General features: G+C 40.4%; 1 protein-coding gene across 1 annotated transcript in view; it reads left to right on the top strand.

The window, feature by feature from the left end:
* The window catches only part of NKAIN3 (sodium/potassium transporting ATPase interacting 3), a gene marked incomplete at both ends in the record, with an annotated part of 522,360 nt that extends 518,211 nt beyond the window's left edge, over positions 1–4,149 (top strand). Inside the window, one exon of the mRNA XM_082601112.1 lies at positions 4,076–4,149. Coding sequence (XP_082457238.1) covers positions 4,076–4,149 — 74 coding nt within the window. The remainder of the gene's footprint in view (positions 1–4,075) is intronic.
* Between the last annotated feature and the right edge of the window lie 17,220 nt (positions 4,150–21,369).

The following is a 21,369-nucleotide window of genomic DNA, read 5'->3' as shown; positions in this document are numbered from 1 at the left end:
GGTCACCCACCAAGCTGTGCCCGCCCCCTCCTTCTGTCTTCCCCGCCTCTTCCAAGGCACCCTTCTGGCAAAGACCCTTATGTGGTGTTCTCACTGTAATGACTGCAGAATCCATGGGTGCTTCCTTTCTAAACCTCCTTTTCTAATACTTCTGAAAACCCATCCATGCCTCTTCTGCTACTTCCCAGGTTTCATTGAAATCCATCTCCTTATTTCTACTGGAGAAGCTCCTTAAATTCAGCATCTTCTCACATCTTTCTCATTACAGTGACTTTTAGAATGCACAGTTGCTTCACTTTCTTAACAATGTGATATAACTACCTTTCTGCAAACGTAAAAGCTGAAGGTCTTTCCTACTGAGTTGTTTTCAAGTATTTTGTTAAGTCATCTTAAAAAAAAAACAAAAAAAACTTCATTTTTTAAAGCATCATTTTAAAAACACTTTCAGAGTCTATAAACTTGCCCTCCATTTGCATTTCCATTTACCTCTTTACTTCAACTATCTTCCTACTCTGGTGTGTGCATAAAAAACTATTTTTCTAATATGGAAACATCAGGCTTCTCTTGTCAAGAGGCCACATTGCTGTGTTCCATCCATAAAGGATTCTTGATGTTTTCACTTTCTTAATTACCTACTTTTCAATGATTCCTCCTTAATAGTTACTCTTTCGGTAGTCTTGTCTAGTTCCCAAAATTTACATATATACACACACACACACACACATTAGGGTAAATAAACTACAATACTTTTTCCACCTTTTGGATATTATGAATAATGCTGTTATAAACATTTGTGTACAAATTTTTCTGTGGACGTATGTTTCCATTTCTCTCGGGTATATAGCTAGGAGTGGAACTACTGGGTCATATGGTAACTAGATTTACCCTTTTAAGAACTGCCTAACTGTCTTCCAAAGTGGTTGCAGCATTTTACCTTTCCACCAGCAGTGCATGGTGTCCAATTTCTCCACATCCTTACCAACATTTGTTATTATCTGATTTTTTTTATTATAGCTATTTTAGTGGGTATAAAGTAGTATCTCACTGTAGTTTTGGTTTGCATTTCTCTGAGAATATTTTTGTAATGAGGTTGATGTTGAAAATGAACAAACAAACAAACAGAAACCACTTCAGGATGACAGAATACATTTTCTCTCTTTGCTGCTCTTCATCAGTCAGAGGTAGAGTTATTTCAGCCTTTAAAAACTGCTTTGTAAATTAATCTAAGTTCCCTACAATGACTGTGAGCACTTCATAAATGACTCTTCTACATTTTAGCTGCCCTGCATTCAAGATCAGTTAAAGAATTTAAATCAAATTATTAAATCAAGTTATTAAATCAAACGAAGCACCCCCAAATCATCTTTTGAAGCTTTTAGTAAATGGCAATAAATGAAAGCTTATAAAAAAGGAAAACACTGAAATTTATGCTCACAAAAGCAAGCAAACTGGACAAATTAGTGTTTAAAGGTTATACAAAATTTAGTTTTCAATTTTATAATTTCCTTCTGAAATTTCTTAACCTGAGAAAAGACTCTTTTGGCAGAGCTCCTGTGTTTTATTCAACAAATTTATATTCTGCACCAAAATGAAAAGAAGTTGATTTGTGAGAAGCTCTACAAAGAATCATAAATAGATACAATTTAAGTATTGTGTCCTGTAACATTTTTGGCAAGGAAAGATGTGCTGAGTGGATGTAAAATAACAGTGCTGGGGAGGTATTTGGGCTAAACTATATTGCACTTGTCCTCTCTTTAGCAAACTTGCTTGGCATTTAGCAGCACCTATACGGAAGATATTTCCACAGTTAAAATAGTTAATGCTACATAGGAAATTATTAGGTCAACTAAAAAATTGGCATATTGTTGTTTGCTTAGATAAAAATATTGTATCAGTATTAAATTTCCTGAAGTTGAAAACACTACTGTGTAAATGTAAGAGAATATTATTATTTAGAGGAAATGCTCACTGAAATATTTGGAGGTGAAGGGCTTTATGCAAATAACTTACTCTTGAATCATTCAGAAAAATGTTATGTATATATATTATTTGTGTGTGTATGTGTGAATACATGTCGATCTAGATGTATATGGAAGAGAAACAGCAAACTATAAAGCAAATAGAGTAAAAAATATATACTGTGATTTACAGTCAATTAAGATATCAACAATTTCAAATTTACTAATCATAAAAAGAAATTTTGAATAAGATTGTAAATAAATTTATGAAAATAATAAAACCATATTGAAAAAACTATATATTATGTATATATTTTTCCCCAAAATATCAGTGGTTTGGTATATTAGAGACAGAAATGGGCTAAGGAGCAGATTCATGGCAGTACATGAATATATATCAAAAATAATCATTCTGTTAATGTTCCATTTTAACGTTCACACGATAATTGTAAAGAAGCTTTCTTTTTATTTTGCTTTAATGAATACAGGTATTCATTTTAAATCTTTATTTTTATAAATAATTTTATTTTCAATATAATTTTTCAATTGAATAATTTTATTCACAAATGTATATATTTATACTTTTGTTTATTTTAACACCCCTTTAACTTCCAAAAGTGCCCTATAAATTATAGGATCATTCAACTTTTAGCCAATGATCTTAATTGATCAAGTGATCTTTCTTCTAAATTCCCACCCGTTGGTCAACAAGGTAAGGGAGTTGATATTTGATTAAATATCTAATCTAATAAAAACTTAATCCAGTCTGACTAAATGGCCCCTTTAGGCACTGCTCATTCTCTCTGGGAAAATCTTTTTAGTGTCTCACATTGACTCCCCTCTCACTGCTTCTCTCCTTGAGGTTGTATCCAGGTAACCTATGTGACTTGGTAGGGAAAGGATGGGCCTCAGGCTCCTCTGGTCTCCAGGGGTATTACCTGGAAATGGTTCCTTGTCACCTGGTTGTTGTGAGCCCCAGAGGACTCCAAAGCTCATGTGTACACAGTGATCTGGTGAAGCTTCACCTCACCTCCTTCAGTGGAGATGGAAGGATAGAGCAAGTCAGAGTAGGTCAAGACTCAACTAGAACTTCTAGGCTAATTCATCTCTCTCTAAATCACAGTTCACTAGTATGCCTGTCTTGATTGGAGGATATAATATAATATTCACATACTGTGTACCTAAACATACAGACACAGAGTTCAGTGTTCCTATATGCCCACATACCTGTTAATGTTAGAGTGCTGTAGTATAACCAGAGCTTGGTATGACCTAATTAATATTTTTAATGGACTATGACAAAAAAAAAAAAAACAGCAGGAGAAATGAACTAAGATTAGCTGTAGACATTAGGTTTGGAAAAGAAAGATTGAGGCTTTGATCAAAACAGAAAGAAATTAGAAAGAATATTACCAAAAATAGTGAGTCTATACAGACTGTGAGGCAAGTACCACACTGCCAGAGAGAGGTCGAAACCTCCTCTGCAAAATGCAGGTGCTTAGGGACTTCCCCAGCGGCCCAGTGGTTGACTCTGCGCTCCTAATGCTGGTGGCATGGGTTCGATCCCTGGTTGGAAAACTAAGAGCCCGCATGGCATGGCCAAAAAAGGAAAGAAAATTAGGGGACCCAACAAAATGCAGGTACTTATTTGTCAGGAACGGCTTGAGGACAGAAGGCAAGGACATAGATTTTGTGACTTCTCAAAGGTCTTTCTAATGATGCAATAAATATTCTTAAGGAAAAAAATGGATTCTGGCAACAAGAAGAAAAGTTATATCTTTTGATATATAGGGGGAAAGGGCATATCTGTATGCCTAAGGACAAACACATTATTTAAAATCTAATGTTATTTAATGTTACTTCATTTTTCACTAAAGCCAGTAACAACTGTGATTTTTCAGTCACTAAGATCCCAAGTTCTATGTGTGTTTCTTAAAATTTCCCCATTTTTTGACCACTGATAATATTTTGAACAGTCTTTATCTTAAATACACATTCTTCCATTTTTGTGATAGGCAGATATTTTTGTTAATATTATTTTTATGTGTTCTTTTTAAATCACCTAGTATTATATGAGTTTGCACATTTATTCATATTGGGCTATGTTGTATTTTCAGTTGATTTCATAGGTGGACTTGATGCACACTCCTACTACCAGGATCATGTTGAGTTAAAGCCTGTTCATCTGTAAGTAAAGGTGTGATGAGATGGAAAATATTAATCCTTCTAACTTGGCCAAAACTAACCAAACCTGAAATAATTTGGACCTACCACTACTAATCATTGGTTTAATTTTCCACTCATATTTGAAACACACCTTTCACATGTAACCCAACATTATCATTATTATTGTTCATTCCAAAAAGGATTTGATGTCGGTACCATGGTTTATGTTTCTAGAGTGATAGTTTTATTTTATTTTTCTTATCAGTAGTTGATTGCCAAATTGAAGGGAAAAAAAGATGACTTAGTCTACAAAAGAGAAACTTAATATGTGTCTTGGGGGCAACAGAGCAGAGGGAAAAGGGAAGAAAGACTAGGTTGGGATCCAGACTCTATCTGTGTGGTCCCAGGGGCCCCCCTTGAAGTCTCTGAGACTTGGTTCTGTCACCTGGGCTATAGTTTCATAGGTGGAGGAGGGAGGATGGATTCAATGGGATAAGGTATGTAGAGCACCTGTAAAGTTGCTCATGACTGTGCCTAGTACTCAAATATTTGACTAACCAGAAGGAAGTCAACAACTACAACAAAAACACCTCAAACTGGACAGATTTCAGTTGAGTATAAGGAAGGAATCATGGTCACTTGATTGATAAAATACTAGAAAACAAGAAAATAGATACCATGACTCCATTCCTAGAAAACTCTAAGTAGCAAATAGACAACTGTATAAATAATAAATATCATGTGCACTTTGTGTGTATTATCTCACTTCATCCTCATGAAACTACTGTAATGTACTAATTAGTAGTCCATTCTATACATAAGGAACCTGAGGCTCATAGATGATAGACAACCTTCCCAAAGTCTCTCAAGTAGTCAGTGATGGAGCTGGGATCTTTCCCTCAACATGACATTGTGGACCTGCTCAGATGACCTTCCGATTCTTTTGGCCCAGTGGTCTGTAATTTCATGGAGACAGAGGAAATTTGGACAACAGTCACTGGTGTAAGAAACACGCATGAAAGTCTTCATCAGCTGCCTCTTTGCCACAGTGGTTCCTGCCCAAATCTGCACCCCCTTCCCCAGCTTCTTTGGGGATGGAAGCCCTGAGAAACCTGCACTGGCTCCTCCACCTCCCCATGTGGAATTAACTTGATTCCAGCAGAATGAGCTGAAGGAAACATAGTTCACAGGCTACACAAATCAGCACTGTGCCTGTCACATGAGAGATGTTTAAACATTGGTTTCTTAAAGCCAACCTAATCTGGAAAAACATTCACCCTATATAACGTTCCAGGACCAAGCAGCCGTCACCTCATTACTCATGCTACTGAGTGCTCATAAATGATCGACTCCAGAAGTGGGTATCTGTGGATGTGGGGAACTTGGCAGGGATTGTGACAATAACAAAGATGATCAGAGCAACTGGAAGTGAGAAAAGAACTGAAACAATGCCTAGCGGTGACTTAGAGAGTCTTCTATATATTTGTTATGTGAAAAGAGGATGATGAATGATGTCTTTCATCTCCACTGTGAAAAATATAACTCAGCAGAGAAATTGCAATATGAAAGATGTTGGTCAGATGTCAGAAAGATCTTACTATTAGGGGAGGTTATTTAAAAATGGCAATTGATTACTGATGGTAATCTCCTTTCTTGAATGACACTCGTGTATCCATGTGCCTGAAAACGGTGCCCTGTGGCATGGCCCAGAGGCAAGTGACTTCTGTCTCTGTTTCCTAAAGTCCCTTCAATCTGTGAATCCAGAACACATGAAACGTCCTGGTAAGTTTACCTAAAAGGCTTTGATCAACTCCACTCCCTCCTCAAAGGGCTTTCTTTTTTTTTTTTTTTTTTTGAAGTATAGTTAATTTACAATGTTGTATCAATCTCTGCTGTACAGCAAAGGGACTCAGTTATACCCATATATGCATTCTTTTTTAATATTCTTTTCCATTATGGTTTATCACAGGATATTGAATATAGTTCCCTGTGCTATACAGTAGGACCTTGTTTATCCATTCTAAATGTAATAGTTTGCATCTACCAACCCCCAACTCCCAGTCCATCCCTCCCCCACCCCCCTCCCCCTTGGCAACCACAAGTGTGTTCTCTATGTCTATGAGTCTGTTTCTGTTTCATAGATAGGTTCATTTGTGTCGTATTTTATTTTATTTTTTTATTTTTATTTTTATTTTTTTACAAAACTCAAATTGACTATATTTATTTATTTTATTTTATTTTATTTTATTTTTTTGCTTTATAACAAATTTAATCAGTTATACATATACATATGTTCTCATATCCCCTCCCTTTTGCGTCTCCCTCCCGCCCTCTCTATCCCACCCCTCCAGGCGGTCACAAAGCACCGAGCTGATCTCCCTGTGCTATGCGGCTGCTTCCCACTAGCTATCTACCTTACGTTTGGTAGTGTACATATGTCCATGCCGCTCTTTCACTTTGTCACAGCTTACCCTTCCCCCTCCCTATATCCTCAAGTCCATTCTCTAGTAGGTCTGTGTCTTTATTCCTGTCTTATGCCTATGTTCTTCATGACATTTTTTCTCTTAAATTCCATATATATGTGTCAGCATACAGTATTTGTCTTTCTCTTTCTGACTTACTTCACTCTGTATGACAGACTCTAGGTCCATCCACCTCATTACAAATAGCTCAATTTTGTTTCTTTTTATGGCTGAGTAATATTCCATTGTATATATGTGCCACATCTTCTTTATCCATTCATCCGATGATGGACAATTAGGTTGTTTCCATCTCTGGGCTATTGTAAATAGGGCTGCTATGAACATTTTGGTCCATGACTCTTTTTGAATTATGGTTTTCTCAGGGTATATGCCCAATAGTCTATGAGTCTGTTTCTGTTTCATAGATAGGTTCATTTGTGTCGTATTTTAGATTCCACATATAAGTGATATCAGATGGTATTTATCTTTCTCTTTCTGACTTACTTCACTTAGCATGATCATCTCTAGTTGCACCAAAGGGCTTTCTCAACTACCCTGTTCACTGCTGACCTCCCACACCTTTTCAGCTGAATGTGGCATCAACTACAGGCTGCAGAAAGCAAGAGAACAAGTTTCTGCTTTGATAGATGATGCATATCATTATGTCAGATGAATATGGAATGCCTTTCAACCATGGAGGGAGCAGGAATCTGCAAGATCAAACTAAACCCAAATTAAAATCATTGTGCATGAAACAATTTAAGAGGTCAGTGGGTGCTCCCCTCAGGAATGCAAATATGGCAGAGTTTATCCAGTTGGCATCAACCAGCCTGCTTGATTTCTTTTAATAAAGCCTTTGTATTGGATTCCATTGTAACCAGCTCAGGGATGCCACATCCATTGTACCAGCAAGACTGGAGGAAAAGCCAATCTTCTGAAATAAATCGTTAGAGGGGGCATGAACCCTGGCTTTTTACCTTCGTTAAGGCTCTAATTTCCATGGAGTACAAAGCCAGGTTTACGAAGAAGCCACTTTATGAAGGGGATTGGGAAAATCTTTATCATATGCCTGGGAACATGGACATAGATGGGTAACTTTCAACTCCACATGGGTGGTTACAGTCACTGCAGACTTGTACAGGGAGCCCTCATTCTTGTGTTTGATTGTGTCATTGCTCGCAACCATAAAGTGCACTTTTCCAGGGCCACAGTCCAACTGGGTATGAATATGTGCACTGGGGTGATGTGATGTGAGGCAGTTCACACATGGATTTGGTCTTTCACGTTTTGTCTCTCTTTAAAGTACCAGCATCAACAAATGAACTTATTTACAAAACAGAAACAGACTCAGACACAGAAAATAAACTTATGGTTACCAAAGGGGAAAGGGGGTGAGGGGTAAATTAGGAGTTTGTGATTAACAGATACACACGACTATATATAAAACAGATAAGCAATAAGGACCTACTGTATAACACAGGGAACCGTATTCAATATCTTGTAATAATGTATAATGGAAAAGATTCTGAAAAGGGATATATACATATGTGTGTGTGCACGCATGTGTGTATATCTGAATCACTTTGCCATATGCCTAAAACTAACACAACATTGTAAATCAACTATATTTAAATTAAAAAAAAAAAGTAATGGCACCAAGCTATCAAGACCCACTGGTTACATAAATTGGTTTGCTTCCATTTACAACTGTTTGTTGATCACTCACAACATGTGTTCCAGGCCCTGGGCTGGAGACACAAAGATGAGTAATACTTGAGCTTGACCTCCAGCCACGAATGATCTAGTAGAGGAGACCTACATAGAAATAAGTAGATACAAAACAACGTCCCCAAGGCAATTTTTTTGCAGAAGAGGGAACCTTTACTTCTCACTTGGGGAGAGAAGGCACCACTGGGAGAGGATGCCTGAGCTGATGTTGGAAAAAGGATGAAGAGTTTATCAAAAGAAGAAGAAGAAGATGAATGTCCCCTGCATGGAGGCTCATTTTTTGGGCCACTCTGCAGAGGATCAAGTTGAAAGTTGTGCATATCTAATCTGGCCTTCACCACAGTTCTCACAAAGTCAGCAAACCTACAAGGAAGCAGATGTTTAAGCCAAGAAGGAACCTTGGCTCCCGGTGGGGATGCTCTGAGACCCTCCACAGCCATTGCTGCACCATCTAAACAATGGAATCCTTTAGGCCTAAGGCTATGGAGATGCTTCCAGTGATGGTCGTCTGGGTCTGGCTTGGGGATACGTGACACACGGGTCAAGGGGAGCCTGTTCTGGGGACCATTGTCTTGCCATGACGGCGAATGAGGGAGCTGTAACTCTCAACATAAGTACATCCTGCTTCTCTGCCAGGGTCTCCTCCGTTGCTGCTCCTACACCCCCTTTCACAATGGGGAAAGGGTCAGGGCAAGGGTTGCTCACCTGGTCATCAGTGGCTGTGAAGAGGACACCTCCGCAGCAGCTCATGGTGGAAGTAGCAGCTGCCCCAAAGGGAGAGGACTAACAGAAGCAGGTTTACCTCTCAGGAAGAAGCATAGCTTGGCATAAATCCATGCAGCTCTGAAAGAGATACAGATATTCAGGGAATGATGTCAGAGCGAGCAACTGAATTACTTTAAGTTTTGTCAAAATCATCATAATCGTTAGCCACTGGGTGGTGGGACAATTAAGCTGCATGTAGCAGTAACTCTTCACATAATAATTAGACCAAGGCAGTTTATCAAAGAAAGACGGCAGTGGAATCTCAGAACTGAGATTCACAAGAGAAGTAGAGAGATCTGATGATGTTAGAAATTTCCATGAGGAAGACACCCTGCGACTGCAGTTAAGAAAGACGTGATGAAAAAAGCTTCTCCTGTTACTTTTAGCCAATCTTTTTCTAAGGTTTCCAAATGAGAACCTGACTTTTCTCTGGTATCTTGACTTGTCTGATTGCCTTTGCAGGAGGCTAATGCTTCTTCACAAAAATTGTTACATGCTCTGTGGTCACCGCTGATGGAGTGTGTGCTATTGCAACCAAGTACCGGAACACAGACGCAGCTGCCCCCCATTTCAGGCTGACACTGCCGTCAGCTCCACTGTACCTCCACCCCTCACAGCACAGACTCAGAGGGCATCCGCCTCTGACGATCGGGCTGCTGGACGGAACCAGACATGGTCACATCCATCTCCGCTCTTTCCTGAGAACGGGTGTTTTGTATCAGTATCCTTACAAGTTGGTGCCAGGCCATCCTGCGTGTACAAAATCTACATTAAAAACCAGCCAGGAGGACAAATCAGAGGGATGTGTGTGGGTGTGTGTGGGAGATGGGGAGGTGAGAATGATGTGCTTTCAAACCCTGATTTAACAACCAATAAACACCAATGGGGAACCATCATTTACCCCATCCCTCCTCCATTTCTTTTTTTTTTTTGAGGTATGCAGGCCTCTCACTGTTGTGGTCTCTCCCGTTGTGGAGCACAGGCTCTGGACGCGCAGGCTCAGCGGCCATGGCTTACTGACCCAGCCGCTCCGCGGCATGTGGGATCTTCCCGGACCGGGGCACGAACCCGCGTCCCCTGCATCAGCAGGCAGACTCTGAACCACTGCGCCACCAGGGAAGCCCCTCCTCCATTTCTTGACCAGCCGCCTGAAGACTAATAAAATGATAGCTCTCTGGCTATATCCTGCTTTCATTTGTCCTTGATTGGCTTTCACACCTTCCTATTCATCTATCTATGTGTCTGTCCCTGTGGCACGCAAAGCCAGGTGTCTGTGACCTGCTCATAGGATGGCAGCTCACTTTTCCCATTACTGAGTGTGCAGTTCTGTTGCCTGAGGGCAACCATCGGTCCCTGGAAAGATGGGCACTTACAGAGGCATTAACTCTCCGGGACGCCTCAAGCATGCAGAGCATTGCAACTGCATAGCACTCAGTGTCCTCTTAGTGGCCCCAAAGGAGAGGCAGCTTCCCTGCCTGCCTGCCTTACTTAGCTCAAAGGGGGCGGCACTTAGGGCTCACCACTCTCCCTGGCTTTGGGGAGCCTTCCCTTTGTCACTGGCATTCATGATTTTTTGATTCATCCTAGGAAATGATTATACTATTTTAGGGACAATGTAAGAACACACCTAATGTGCAGCTATTTGACCAAGTAGCAGTGAGAAGGCTGTGTTTATATGGTTCCCGCAGTTCTGACTCATCCCTACACTGGCCAGTTCATGCACTACTGTCCTTGCTAGGATGGAACGAGGCCACCAACCGTGTAGCCGGCCACACGCAAGAGGGCCTCCACGACTGAGGGTCAGTCATCCTCACTGGGGACACAAAGACCCTCTCGTTTGACACATGACCTCACGCACTGCCCCCAGAGCCTTGAGGAGCTCGGTCCTCATGCTGCCTTGTGAAGCACATAGAGCCTTTCCCAAAATGAGAAAGCTCGTATCTGAACGGTGCCCCACCCAGGGAAGCTGTCAATTCCTGTCTTTCCCAGAATCTCAGGATCTTTCTCAGTACTTGTCATTGATGTCAATGAGAAGAAAATAGATTTCGGTAGTGGTGTGGAAATATGGAGCATCTCCCCCCGAAAAAGACTCATCAGCATAAGTAAAAGTAACTTCATTCACACCTGTTCCCAAGAGAAAGTATACACTGATTTTAAACTTAAAGGTAATGAAGATAAACCAAGTTTTATATTTAATATATATTTTTCATTTTATAGTTACATCAAAAATATATATAATCCTCATGTTATGACAGGTTCTGGGAAGAAACAAGACATAATAAAGAATGTACAAAGCACAGAGTCAAGCACACACACACACACACACACACACACACTGGAAGTGACAGAGAGACTAAAAAGCAATAGAAAAAGAGACAATGATGGGCCTATCAGGAGACACACTTTGAAATAACAACACTATCTTATCATTTGATTTCATTCTGCCTCGAGGGTAGGCACCCTCAGGTAACTGCCAACATATCTACAAAATCTGCCAAAAAAAATGATCTTAAGGATCCCAAAACTCAAACTCTTCTACCCAGACTAATTGATCCATCATTAAAAGAGTGATAACTAGACATTCTATGTCTCCAGAGGTGATGCAACAAGACAGCACCATCTATGAACTATCTTGGGCTGACTGATCTTGGACTGAAAGTGTAGAAAATACAAGAATAACACAGTAAGTTAAATCTCACCACAAGGAAGCAATCAGCCACTCTAGAATGTGGGAAATAGTACAGGGCAAATGAAAAAAGCAGCGGGGGCGGGGCACTTACCACTTAAAAGGGATTTAAGAAACATACTAGTCAAATACAGTGTGTTTACCTTGTTTGGATTCTGGTTCCAACAAACCAACTGTAATGAGATGCTTTTAGACAATTGGGGAAATGCAAATATGGACTGGATAGTAAATGATATTAAGGAATTATTGCCTATTTTGATAGATATGCTAATAAATAGATTTTACCAAAGAAGAAAAAATTTTTATCACTTGAGCAGAGTTTCTGGACCCCAGCACTGTTAACTCTGGACCCAGATAATTCTTTGTAGTATGGGCTGTCCTGTGCATTTTGGAATATTTAGCAACATCCTTGGCCTCTGCCCACTAGACACCAGTAGCGGGTGTGCACACACACGCGTGCACACACACACACACACACACGGCCAAATTGTGGCAAACAACTGGTAAATGTCCCTGGCTAGGAAGAATCACCGAGTTAGGGAATCATCACTGAGATGTGTCGATGAGTGACACACAAGACATGATGTCTAGGATTTGCTTTTAATACTCTAGCCAAAAAATAAATAATAAAGTTGTGGTGATTACATGAAACTTACTTAAATAATTTTTATTTTAGTTGAAGCTGGACAGTGAGAACATAGGGATTCATAATACCATTCTCTTTACTTCTGTGTGTGTATGTTTGACTTTTAAAAAATCCATCTGTTAATAAAACCTAAGGCAGAGTGGTCAATAAGCTTTCCTTTCAGTGCCTCCTCTCACAGTTGCTTCATTGTCTTCTTAGAAAACTCCTTGCAGACGTATTTCCCAATGCCTGAAGTAACACTCCAGCATTCCTACCTGGCATCATAGGGACAGGCTCAGCCTACCTCACAGCTTTTCCAATCCATGTTGCTAAAGCCCCAAAGCAGAAAATAGTAGCTATAAGTAGAGGTGACACGAAAGATAAATGTAGTGGGTACCTAGACGTTCCCCCGACGCCCACCAATATTATCACTAACAAAGAAAGAAAACGCCTTCCCCTGCTGCCTTATCCCATTCTAGAAGAGTCACCTGTTGGACGGATGAATAAACTTCCACAACTTGAATCTTCCTTCAGACTAAAAGGTTATATAAAACTATAAAAATCCCACCTTTATAATCTCATCCCTTTATCTTTCCATTTAAATCCTTGTTCAACTCAGTGGGGTCAAAGGGCTAGACATTTGGGCTACGTCTTTCAGAATGTAGAGAAATAGGAGAGCAGAGAAAGTGTAATAAGTGATAAGGAGAGAACTGCAGGGCTCCCACCCCTGAGGGGTGAGGAGGGGACAGAATTTACAGGGAGAAGAGTGGCTTCCAAAAAGTAAAACTGGGAAGTTGAACATTTTTTTCAGCTGTTTCAAATTATGATGAAAAAGTCCATTCCGAGCCATAGAGTCATTGAACTGAGTTAATGGAAGAGAATTGCTGGATGGGGATATAAAATAAGTATGAAACACCGTCTCCACTGGCACCCTGCTTATAATTTAGTTGGCAGGAAAAAACTTACATACCTGAGTGAAACAATCAGTACACAACTAGTTGTGAAGCTGAAAGCCATCCGCTACACATGGGGTCCAGCTGATAGCATAAGAGTTGCCATTAGCAGGATGAGAAAACAACACGGCTGAGGTAGAAGTGGAATCTTCGTGGAAGAGAGGAGATTTCAACTGAACCTCAGAGATGAATAGGTTTGGATCAGCTAAGACTTTTCACAAGAGAGAAACAAGAGTATCCAACAAATATTTATTAGGTGCCAACCATATAGCAGACACTGTGTTGAGGTTGATACTGTACGAAGGTGCTAGAGCCAAAGCCCTCACCTTCCAAAGGCTTACCGCCTGGTATGGAGTCAGGAAGATGCACAGAGTCTCTGTCAAATGTGTGGAGGCAAGAATGATTGGAGATGAGAGTGTGTATTCCAGAGAAACAGAACCAATAGGGTGTGTGTGTTGAGAGAGAGAGATTTTAAGAAATCCACTCATGTGATCATGGGGTAGGCAAGTCCAAATTTGCAGGGTAGGCAGGCAGACTAGAGACCCAGGAAGAGTTGACATTGCATCTGGAGTCCAAGGGCAGTCTGGAGGCAGAATTCCTTCTTCCTCTGGCGACCTCAGTCTTTTCTCTTAACGCCTTCCAACTGATTGAACATGACCCACCCACATTATGGAGGGAGTCTACTTTACTCAGTCTATTGATAGAAATGTTAATCTCTTCTAAAGAAAAAAAAAAGAAAGATACCTTCACAGTGACTTTTAGACTGGTGTTTGACCAAATATCTGGGTACTATGGCCTAGCCAAATTGACACATAAAATTAACCGTCACAGGGTGGGATGTATGTACGGGCCATAGGTGGTATGAAAGCTAGATCTGGATGGTTCTTCAGCAGTCAACCAACAGAAGGCTACAGGAAGGTTAGGCTAAGGCTGCAGCTAGCAGTTTGCAGACATACTACTACCTTGTCATCTTTACCCCAAGGCCACCAAAGGCCATACCTTTACCTCACTCCCCATTTGCTATGTGGCTGGCACGTCTTTCCCAGGAAACCACAAGTCCTCCCCTCTGACGTTTACACCTGCTTGCCCCGCCCTGATCTGAAAAGCAGGGAGCCCAGGTGTTTTGCTTGCTTATTGCTACAGCCACGGGCACAGAGAGCCCAAGGCACATTTTGCCTTTTGAAAAGCCCGGATGAATAAAAAGGAAATTTAGTTTTCAAGTTTGAAGTCTTTTAAAGCCCTTCATCCTTTCTGTTTCAGGTCGAAATAAGTAATGACGCTGACTCTGAAAGTGCGGCTGCTGAACTTGACTTAGGAAGCGAAGCGCCAATGACAGCACCTCTCTGCACTGACACGTCTCACTTTCTTCCAGAGGATGGACTGCACCTCCCCGCTTTCCCACGAGTCACAGAGTTCTCCAGGCACAGCCTATGTGTTATTAGCATCGTTCGCTAGATGAGTTGTAGGTGCGTGGGTGGGTGTTTGTTTTAGTCATTTCCTTCTTATATGAATACTTGTAAATTGTACCCCAAAATTGGTTTTTAATCTTTTAACCATATTTAATGTGAGGCATGCAAAATGAAAAACATTCTGTGAAAGCCTTCCACAGTCGATTCTAAGAGAAATGTGGGTTTGTGTAGTTGAGATGTCAAGTCCCCATTGCTGACTGCGGTGGTCTCAGGCCTGATGGGAGTTCTCATAGAGGATGTTACCCGGGGTTCCTCGGCAGGAAGTTAGATGTGGTGACAGCTGATAAATGGGTACAGATAGTGGATGGGGCTTTCAGACTGAGTACAGATCATTTTTTCAACACCACAGACAAAATAGAGAGTCCTCCTTTCTTCTCGACTTTCCAAAACCCAGAATCATCTTATGGCAATCTAAATGTTCAGATGCATGCATGATATCTTGTTCTTCCTATGTTCTGGAAAAAAATATATCATGGGCGTATGAAAGAGTGAAATGACCAGTAGAACACCTTTCCCATTTGGAGGGAATCTGGTATCTCTGAGGTTCAGATTTTCTACCCTTTATCCCAGTCCTGACACTGGCGTCAGACCTAAATATACAGCTTATAGGTTTATGGGACAGAAATCACAACCATAAATCTGTGATCAGGAATGTTGCTCTTAAGATATTCCAAAAAGTATTAAAATAGTGTGGAATTCTCTATAATACTTCTAAAGAAGATGTTTATATTTGTTCTGAATCAACTTTTCTTTCTCCTACCCCATCCCAAGAACCAAGAAAGTAATATGGGAAACAATATTCCATGGGAAAAGGACTGTTGAAAACATATCACAGTTTTTTCCCTTCATATCTTTCAATAATTATTTCCCATATCAAAATAAGCTTTGCTCACTTTGTGTAACAACCAAGATGAGGCCTCCTATAGGGCCCAAAACTGTGTCTACATGCAGTATTTAATCCAGAAGTTAACGTGGCCCATACATCTCTAAGTCGGTCTACAAACCATCTTAAATTGTGTCCAATTTTTTGTATGTGTAGAGGTTTTTTTTTTCCTTCTTCTCCTTTGAAGCCCAGATATTTTATAAGATTCTTTTAAGAATCAGAATTTATGCGATAAAGTCGGCCCTGGTTCCTTTCAGTTCATGACAGACACCGTGGGCTTTCCGGAGGCCTACTGTACTCACAGCCTCTGGGCTGTGCCCTGTCAGTCAGCTGACACTCAGTGAATCCCATCACTTTTCATTCCACTGAATAAACCCAAATTCAAAATGTAGAGGAGGTCGCAGGGACTGGGGAGCAGGGCCAGTCCAAGCCGGCTTGTACAGTTGGGGGTGGAGCCTAGGGGATTTGGTGATTTGTCCAGAGCCCTGCTGTATACAGAGGGCACAGGCTATGACCGAAGGAAGGAGAAGCCGGAGGGCAAAAGGGGGAGAGGGTTGGGCCCCCAGCCCACCACTGTGGTCTTGGGCAGTGTTAGACATCTCGGTCCTGGAGATTTCCTCATCTGTAAAGTAGAACAACAATCCCTACCTCCCAAGGGTAAGGTGAGGATTAGCTGAAAATATAAAAAATACCGTGTAAACTGTGAATGAAGCGTGCTGCAATTGAAAGAGGCAGTTACCACTGTCATGTCAGAACAACTTGGATCCTGTCCGGACCTCTTGTTACCCATTCAAGTGCTGTGCAAAGCCCATGCAAACCCCAAACTCTTCCAAGTTTTCTAAACAGTAGCTTGAAAAAATTGCCCATACTTAAGAGATTAGAAATAGTATACACTAAACGCTGCATTTCTTAATTTAAAAATAACTTTTACATTCAAATTCCAAGACAAATACATATTATTATGGAGAAAACTAATAGCATATAAAAAATGTTGAAAATCAGTAAGACAGAAGAGTATAAATAACATTTAAATATTTTAAACTGTCATTTCATTACACACACACGCACACGCACACAAAACACAGTAAACACTTCATAAAACAGTGCCACACTAACTAGTGTTGCTCTTTTACCTTCGTATAAATTTGAACATACCTCTACCATGCACTGCAGAGTCCTAGATCTTGTCTAACCGCAGATTTGAGGAGGAAATCCTCACCTTAGTGATCTTTCTATGGATATTCAATATAGGCAACTACTTAATATGGTACGTGTGTTTTTAGTTTTTAATCTTTCTTCATTTAAGTTATAACTGTTTCAATCCCCAATCCCAGCAATCCATAATGGTAATTCTAAAGTTCCAGAAAATTTGCCACTCATCAGAAACAAGTCAGATAGATCTCCCATCTCCTCTCCCTCCCACTGGGGCCCTCCCTGCCTCTCCTCTTCCTGGCCAGTCTTTAGAGGTTCTGCTTACTTAAGACCAAGGGATAAAAAGAAGCATAGGCTTGTGCAGTTAACACTCAGCAGCCACCGCTTGATCTGGGTAATTCCAACACAGCACTGTCCAGCTTGCCGCCTCTTAGAAGTGAGAGTTTCCAGGTTTTGCAGCTTTTGCCTCCTGTTTTAGGGAATGCACGCTGCACCGTGCATCACGCAGCAGGGTTTTCGACAAAAACATGTTCACTATATCTACACTCTTGCTGAATCTTGGCTTCTCTGTATGCAAGTGTGTGTCTGGTCAGAGCAACTCATATATTTAGCCTGTATTCATTTGCTACGATCTCCTCATCCTAAAAGATGGTCCAACTCCAGGTTCAAGTGCTCTCCTCAGAAGTTGTCCTGAGTAAGCTGGAGATGGGTCTCCCAGTGCCCATGAGCCCCTAGTGCTGACTGGAATGGAGACAGGAAAGTTAAAACCACAAGGTTTGTTTGTTTGTTTGTTTTCTTGCGGTACGCAGGCTTCTCACTGCTGTGGCCTCTCCCGTTGCGGAGCACAGGCTCCGGATGCGCAGGCTCAGCAGCCATGGCTCACGGGCCCAGCCACTCCACAGCATGTGGGATCTTCCCGGACCGGGGCATGAACCCATGTCCCCTGAATTGGGAGGCAGACTCTCAACCACTGTGCCACCGGGGAAGCCCCAAACCACAGGATTTTTCCTCCTTGAACCATCCTGGCATTGTGCCTTGTGAACCCTGCCCAACCCTGCCCCAGGCCGTGTCTTCTATCTTAGTCAGTCACAGGCAGCTGGGATTACCTTCAAAGCAGCAAAAGTTAAGCAGTGGAATTATAGTGGTTGAGAGGGTTAGTTAGAGAATTCCCAAGGGACAGAATACATACTGGGGTGTGGAACAGCCTAGATCAGAGAAATCGAGAACGTCTCTTAGGAAAAGCTCTAAGCTAGCACATCCACAAGTATCTCAGCCTTCCACCTGCCATAGAGTGTGAGGGTATGTAACCCTGAAACAAAAGGTTATGTCCATATCACTCCAATCTGAGGGGGTATTGCTTCACTTGTTTTGAAGATAACTTGACATCCTGCCTAGCATCCTTCTTTCTTTTTTCCTCCAGAAAAATAAGGCTTGCTATTTCCTATAGACCTAAATAAGGGAAGCAGCCAGCTTCAAGAGGCTGGATCTAACAAAATATGGCAGGGCTGCCATCTGTCTAACTTAATGGATGGGATGCTCGTGATTGAGAGGAATTTGTCTTCATCAACATCAGCTGAAATGTACAGTGCAAATCTGGAGAGAACCATCGTGACTGCTAAATTGAGAAGCAAGTGAAAACCAAAATTGCTCTTTTCAATCTTTGCAAATTAGAAAGGACTCTTGCCAAGAATAAACAGATCTTCATTTCATACCTAATTTAAAAATGTATAGTGTCCCAGAATGTGGATTCACTATGGTGTAAACATTCTGGCTAATTATTTCTTAAAGGAAATACTTGCTTATCATTTCTGAGTCACTGTAGTAGGTAACTAGGAGAACTTTTACAGTTGATTAGAATTCAAATGTTCTGACTTGACCTTTTAGCCCAAGGTAGTAGTTGCTTTCAATGGATAACTGAATTAAGTGGGAAACAATACCAATAATTGATCTTTTCAAACTTAGAAACCTTGAATGTCTGTTTTTCTTGTTTCCTCCCATTTAAGGGTCATCTGTAATCTTTGGTTGATAGATAGTCTACCTATGAACGCTGCTCAAATATTCGTGATAAATAGGCCCATAACTCAAGGATATTATGTCCAAAAGTTAAGCTAATACAGGGAATCACTACTCACGTAACTGCATAGTGTGTAGTGCAGAAAGGGAGAAGATATATCTTAAATATTAGAAGAATGTATTTATTAATAAAGAATTCTTCAAAAACCAGAATTCTCAAAAAATTCACAATTTGTGGGCAGCATTTCTCTTTTCATCCTGAAAAAGCTTAATTTCTTTATTGAGAGCTAAGGAAAAAATGCCGTTTCTAGAAGGTAGGAAAGCTTCTTAAATATTGATATTTGTAGAAAAGTTTGGTGTCAGGTGATAAATGAATCATCTTCCTTAGACTTGCAAGCATATAAAGAGCAAGTAGCACATTAAATACTAAACATTTTAAATGAAATATGTGAAGAATCCAAAATATGCTTTGGCTTGAACCTGAGAACTAAATGAAATAAAAAGAAGAAGGAGAAATAAGAGAGGAAGGAAAGAAAGGAGGGAGGAAAGGAGAAAAGAAAGAGAAAGGAAAGGAGGGAGGGAGGAAGGAGGGAAGAATTCAAATTTGAAATTCTACCTAACTTGGATTTGGACATATCAATCCTTAACTTGGGGTTATTGTTCTCGTTTCTTTGAGTAACTGAAAACATTGGACCATTTTCCATTTAGGGCTTGCTTTTCCTTTGCTCTCCAGAGTTAAGATTTTAAAAACAGTTTGAAGAAACCAATAATCTATCTAGTTATTCTCATAGAATTGCTTTGGCAGACAATGTCGTCAGTCTTTATTTGTTAGGATTAGAGTTACCTACAAGTGACAGAACAGAAAAATGACAGTGGCTTAAATAAGATACAGGTCTATGTCTCTTCATATTTCAAAATTCTGGAGATAGCAAAGAGGTGGATTTGGGTTCCCTAGAGACAGGGACCCAGGCTCCTTCTGTCTTGCTTCACTATGTGTCCTGCCATTCTCAAGATCATGATTCAAGATGGCTGCCAAAATTCCAGCCATTGCTTTTGTATTCCAGCTAAAAAGGAGGAAAAAGGGACAGAGAAGGGTGCTTCTTTCATTTAAGGATGTGTCTCACAAGTTGCACACACTACTTGGTTCACCCCCAATTTAGTTACAAGGAAAGCTGGAAATTGTAGTCCTGATTCATGGTGGCCTTGTACCCATCTAAAATTTAAGGGTTTCATTTCTTAGTAAGAAAGGGAAATGTATATTGAAGAATGCTTAGCAGTCTCTGCCACAAGGTTCAAACTAGTGGGCATGATTTTTTGGAATAATGTTTTTATTTACTTTAATTATAATACGTTATAGAAAAATACATATATTCTTCAATAGTGTGAGGACTTGATTATCACCTCTGTGAAATGAGAATTTCTACCTCATCTTTCTGCCTTTCTTTTGAGAAAGAAAAATGTAAATCTATGACACAAGATACTTCAATGTTTCCCATAATTCTGCAGAGTATATTTTAACTTTCCTTCTCTGAAACTTGCACTGAAAATTCAAGCACCAATCTAATGTATTGCTTGATTCTCACTGTTCTGCTACAAAAGTACATTAATCCTTCTGTGGTCATAACTCTTCAACTCTTTTCTTCTGAATTGATCAGTAGTGTCATTATTTTCTTTTCATTCAATTCAACAAATATGTATGGACATCAGTGCTTAGGGAGGTGGGGAAGGACTTTCAAGTGAAAAGTATATGGTTCTTTTCTGTTATTTTCTCTCAGTAAAAGTTAGACTTGTGTTTCCTTTCATCTGTTTTTCTTTAAGAACATAATATTGGCTGGAGGTAAACGAGTATAGTCGTCCCTTTGTATCCGTGAGAAATTGGTTCCGGGAGTCCTCAGGGAAACCAAAATCCTCCATGCTCAAGTCCCTTAAATAAAGCGGCACAAACAATGAAAACAGTCACCTCCCCCCACCAACACCCCAGATCCGTGGATGTGGAAACCCGTGGATACGGAGGCGGGGGTGTATTTTAAACTACTTGATAGTACGCTTCTCTAAGAAAACATACAATTGAGGGAAATCATAACCTGCTTTTGTAATTAGATTTTATCATATATTCCTCCTAGGCTCTGTGAGTGAGTGAGTGTGTGTGTGTGTGTGTGTGTGTGTGTGTGTGAGCGAGAGTGAAAGGGAGACAGAGCCAGAGCAACAGAGCTAGAAACCTTCCAGGTTTTACTCATTAAACAATATCCCATGAAGTGATTTTCATCACTGAAAAGTGTTGGTTATATCCTCCTCGCACCTGGTGCCTGCAAATCTGGCAGCTGACACTGATCATTGAGATAAGATTGGGTGACTTATCCATGCTGTACACACACATCTGTACACAAACTTCACTAAGTACATCCTTTTCTAAAATCACATTGTTAAAATGCACCATTGTGGGCCATTTCCCTGAAGGATAAATAGTGTAACATTATTTTTCGGAGCGAGAATTAAAAGAAGGAAGATG

The sequence above is a fragment of the Mesoplodon mirus genome (genome assembly GCF_964341445.2).
Source record: "Mesoplodon mirus genome assembly, chromosome: 16".
NCBI classification, from domain to species: domain Eukaryota; kingdom Metazoa; phylum Chordata; class Mammalia; order Artiodactyla; family Ziphiidae; genus Mesoplodon; species Mesoplodon mirus.
This window is presented reverse-complemented; position numbering and strand designations above follow the sequence as displayed.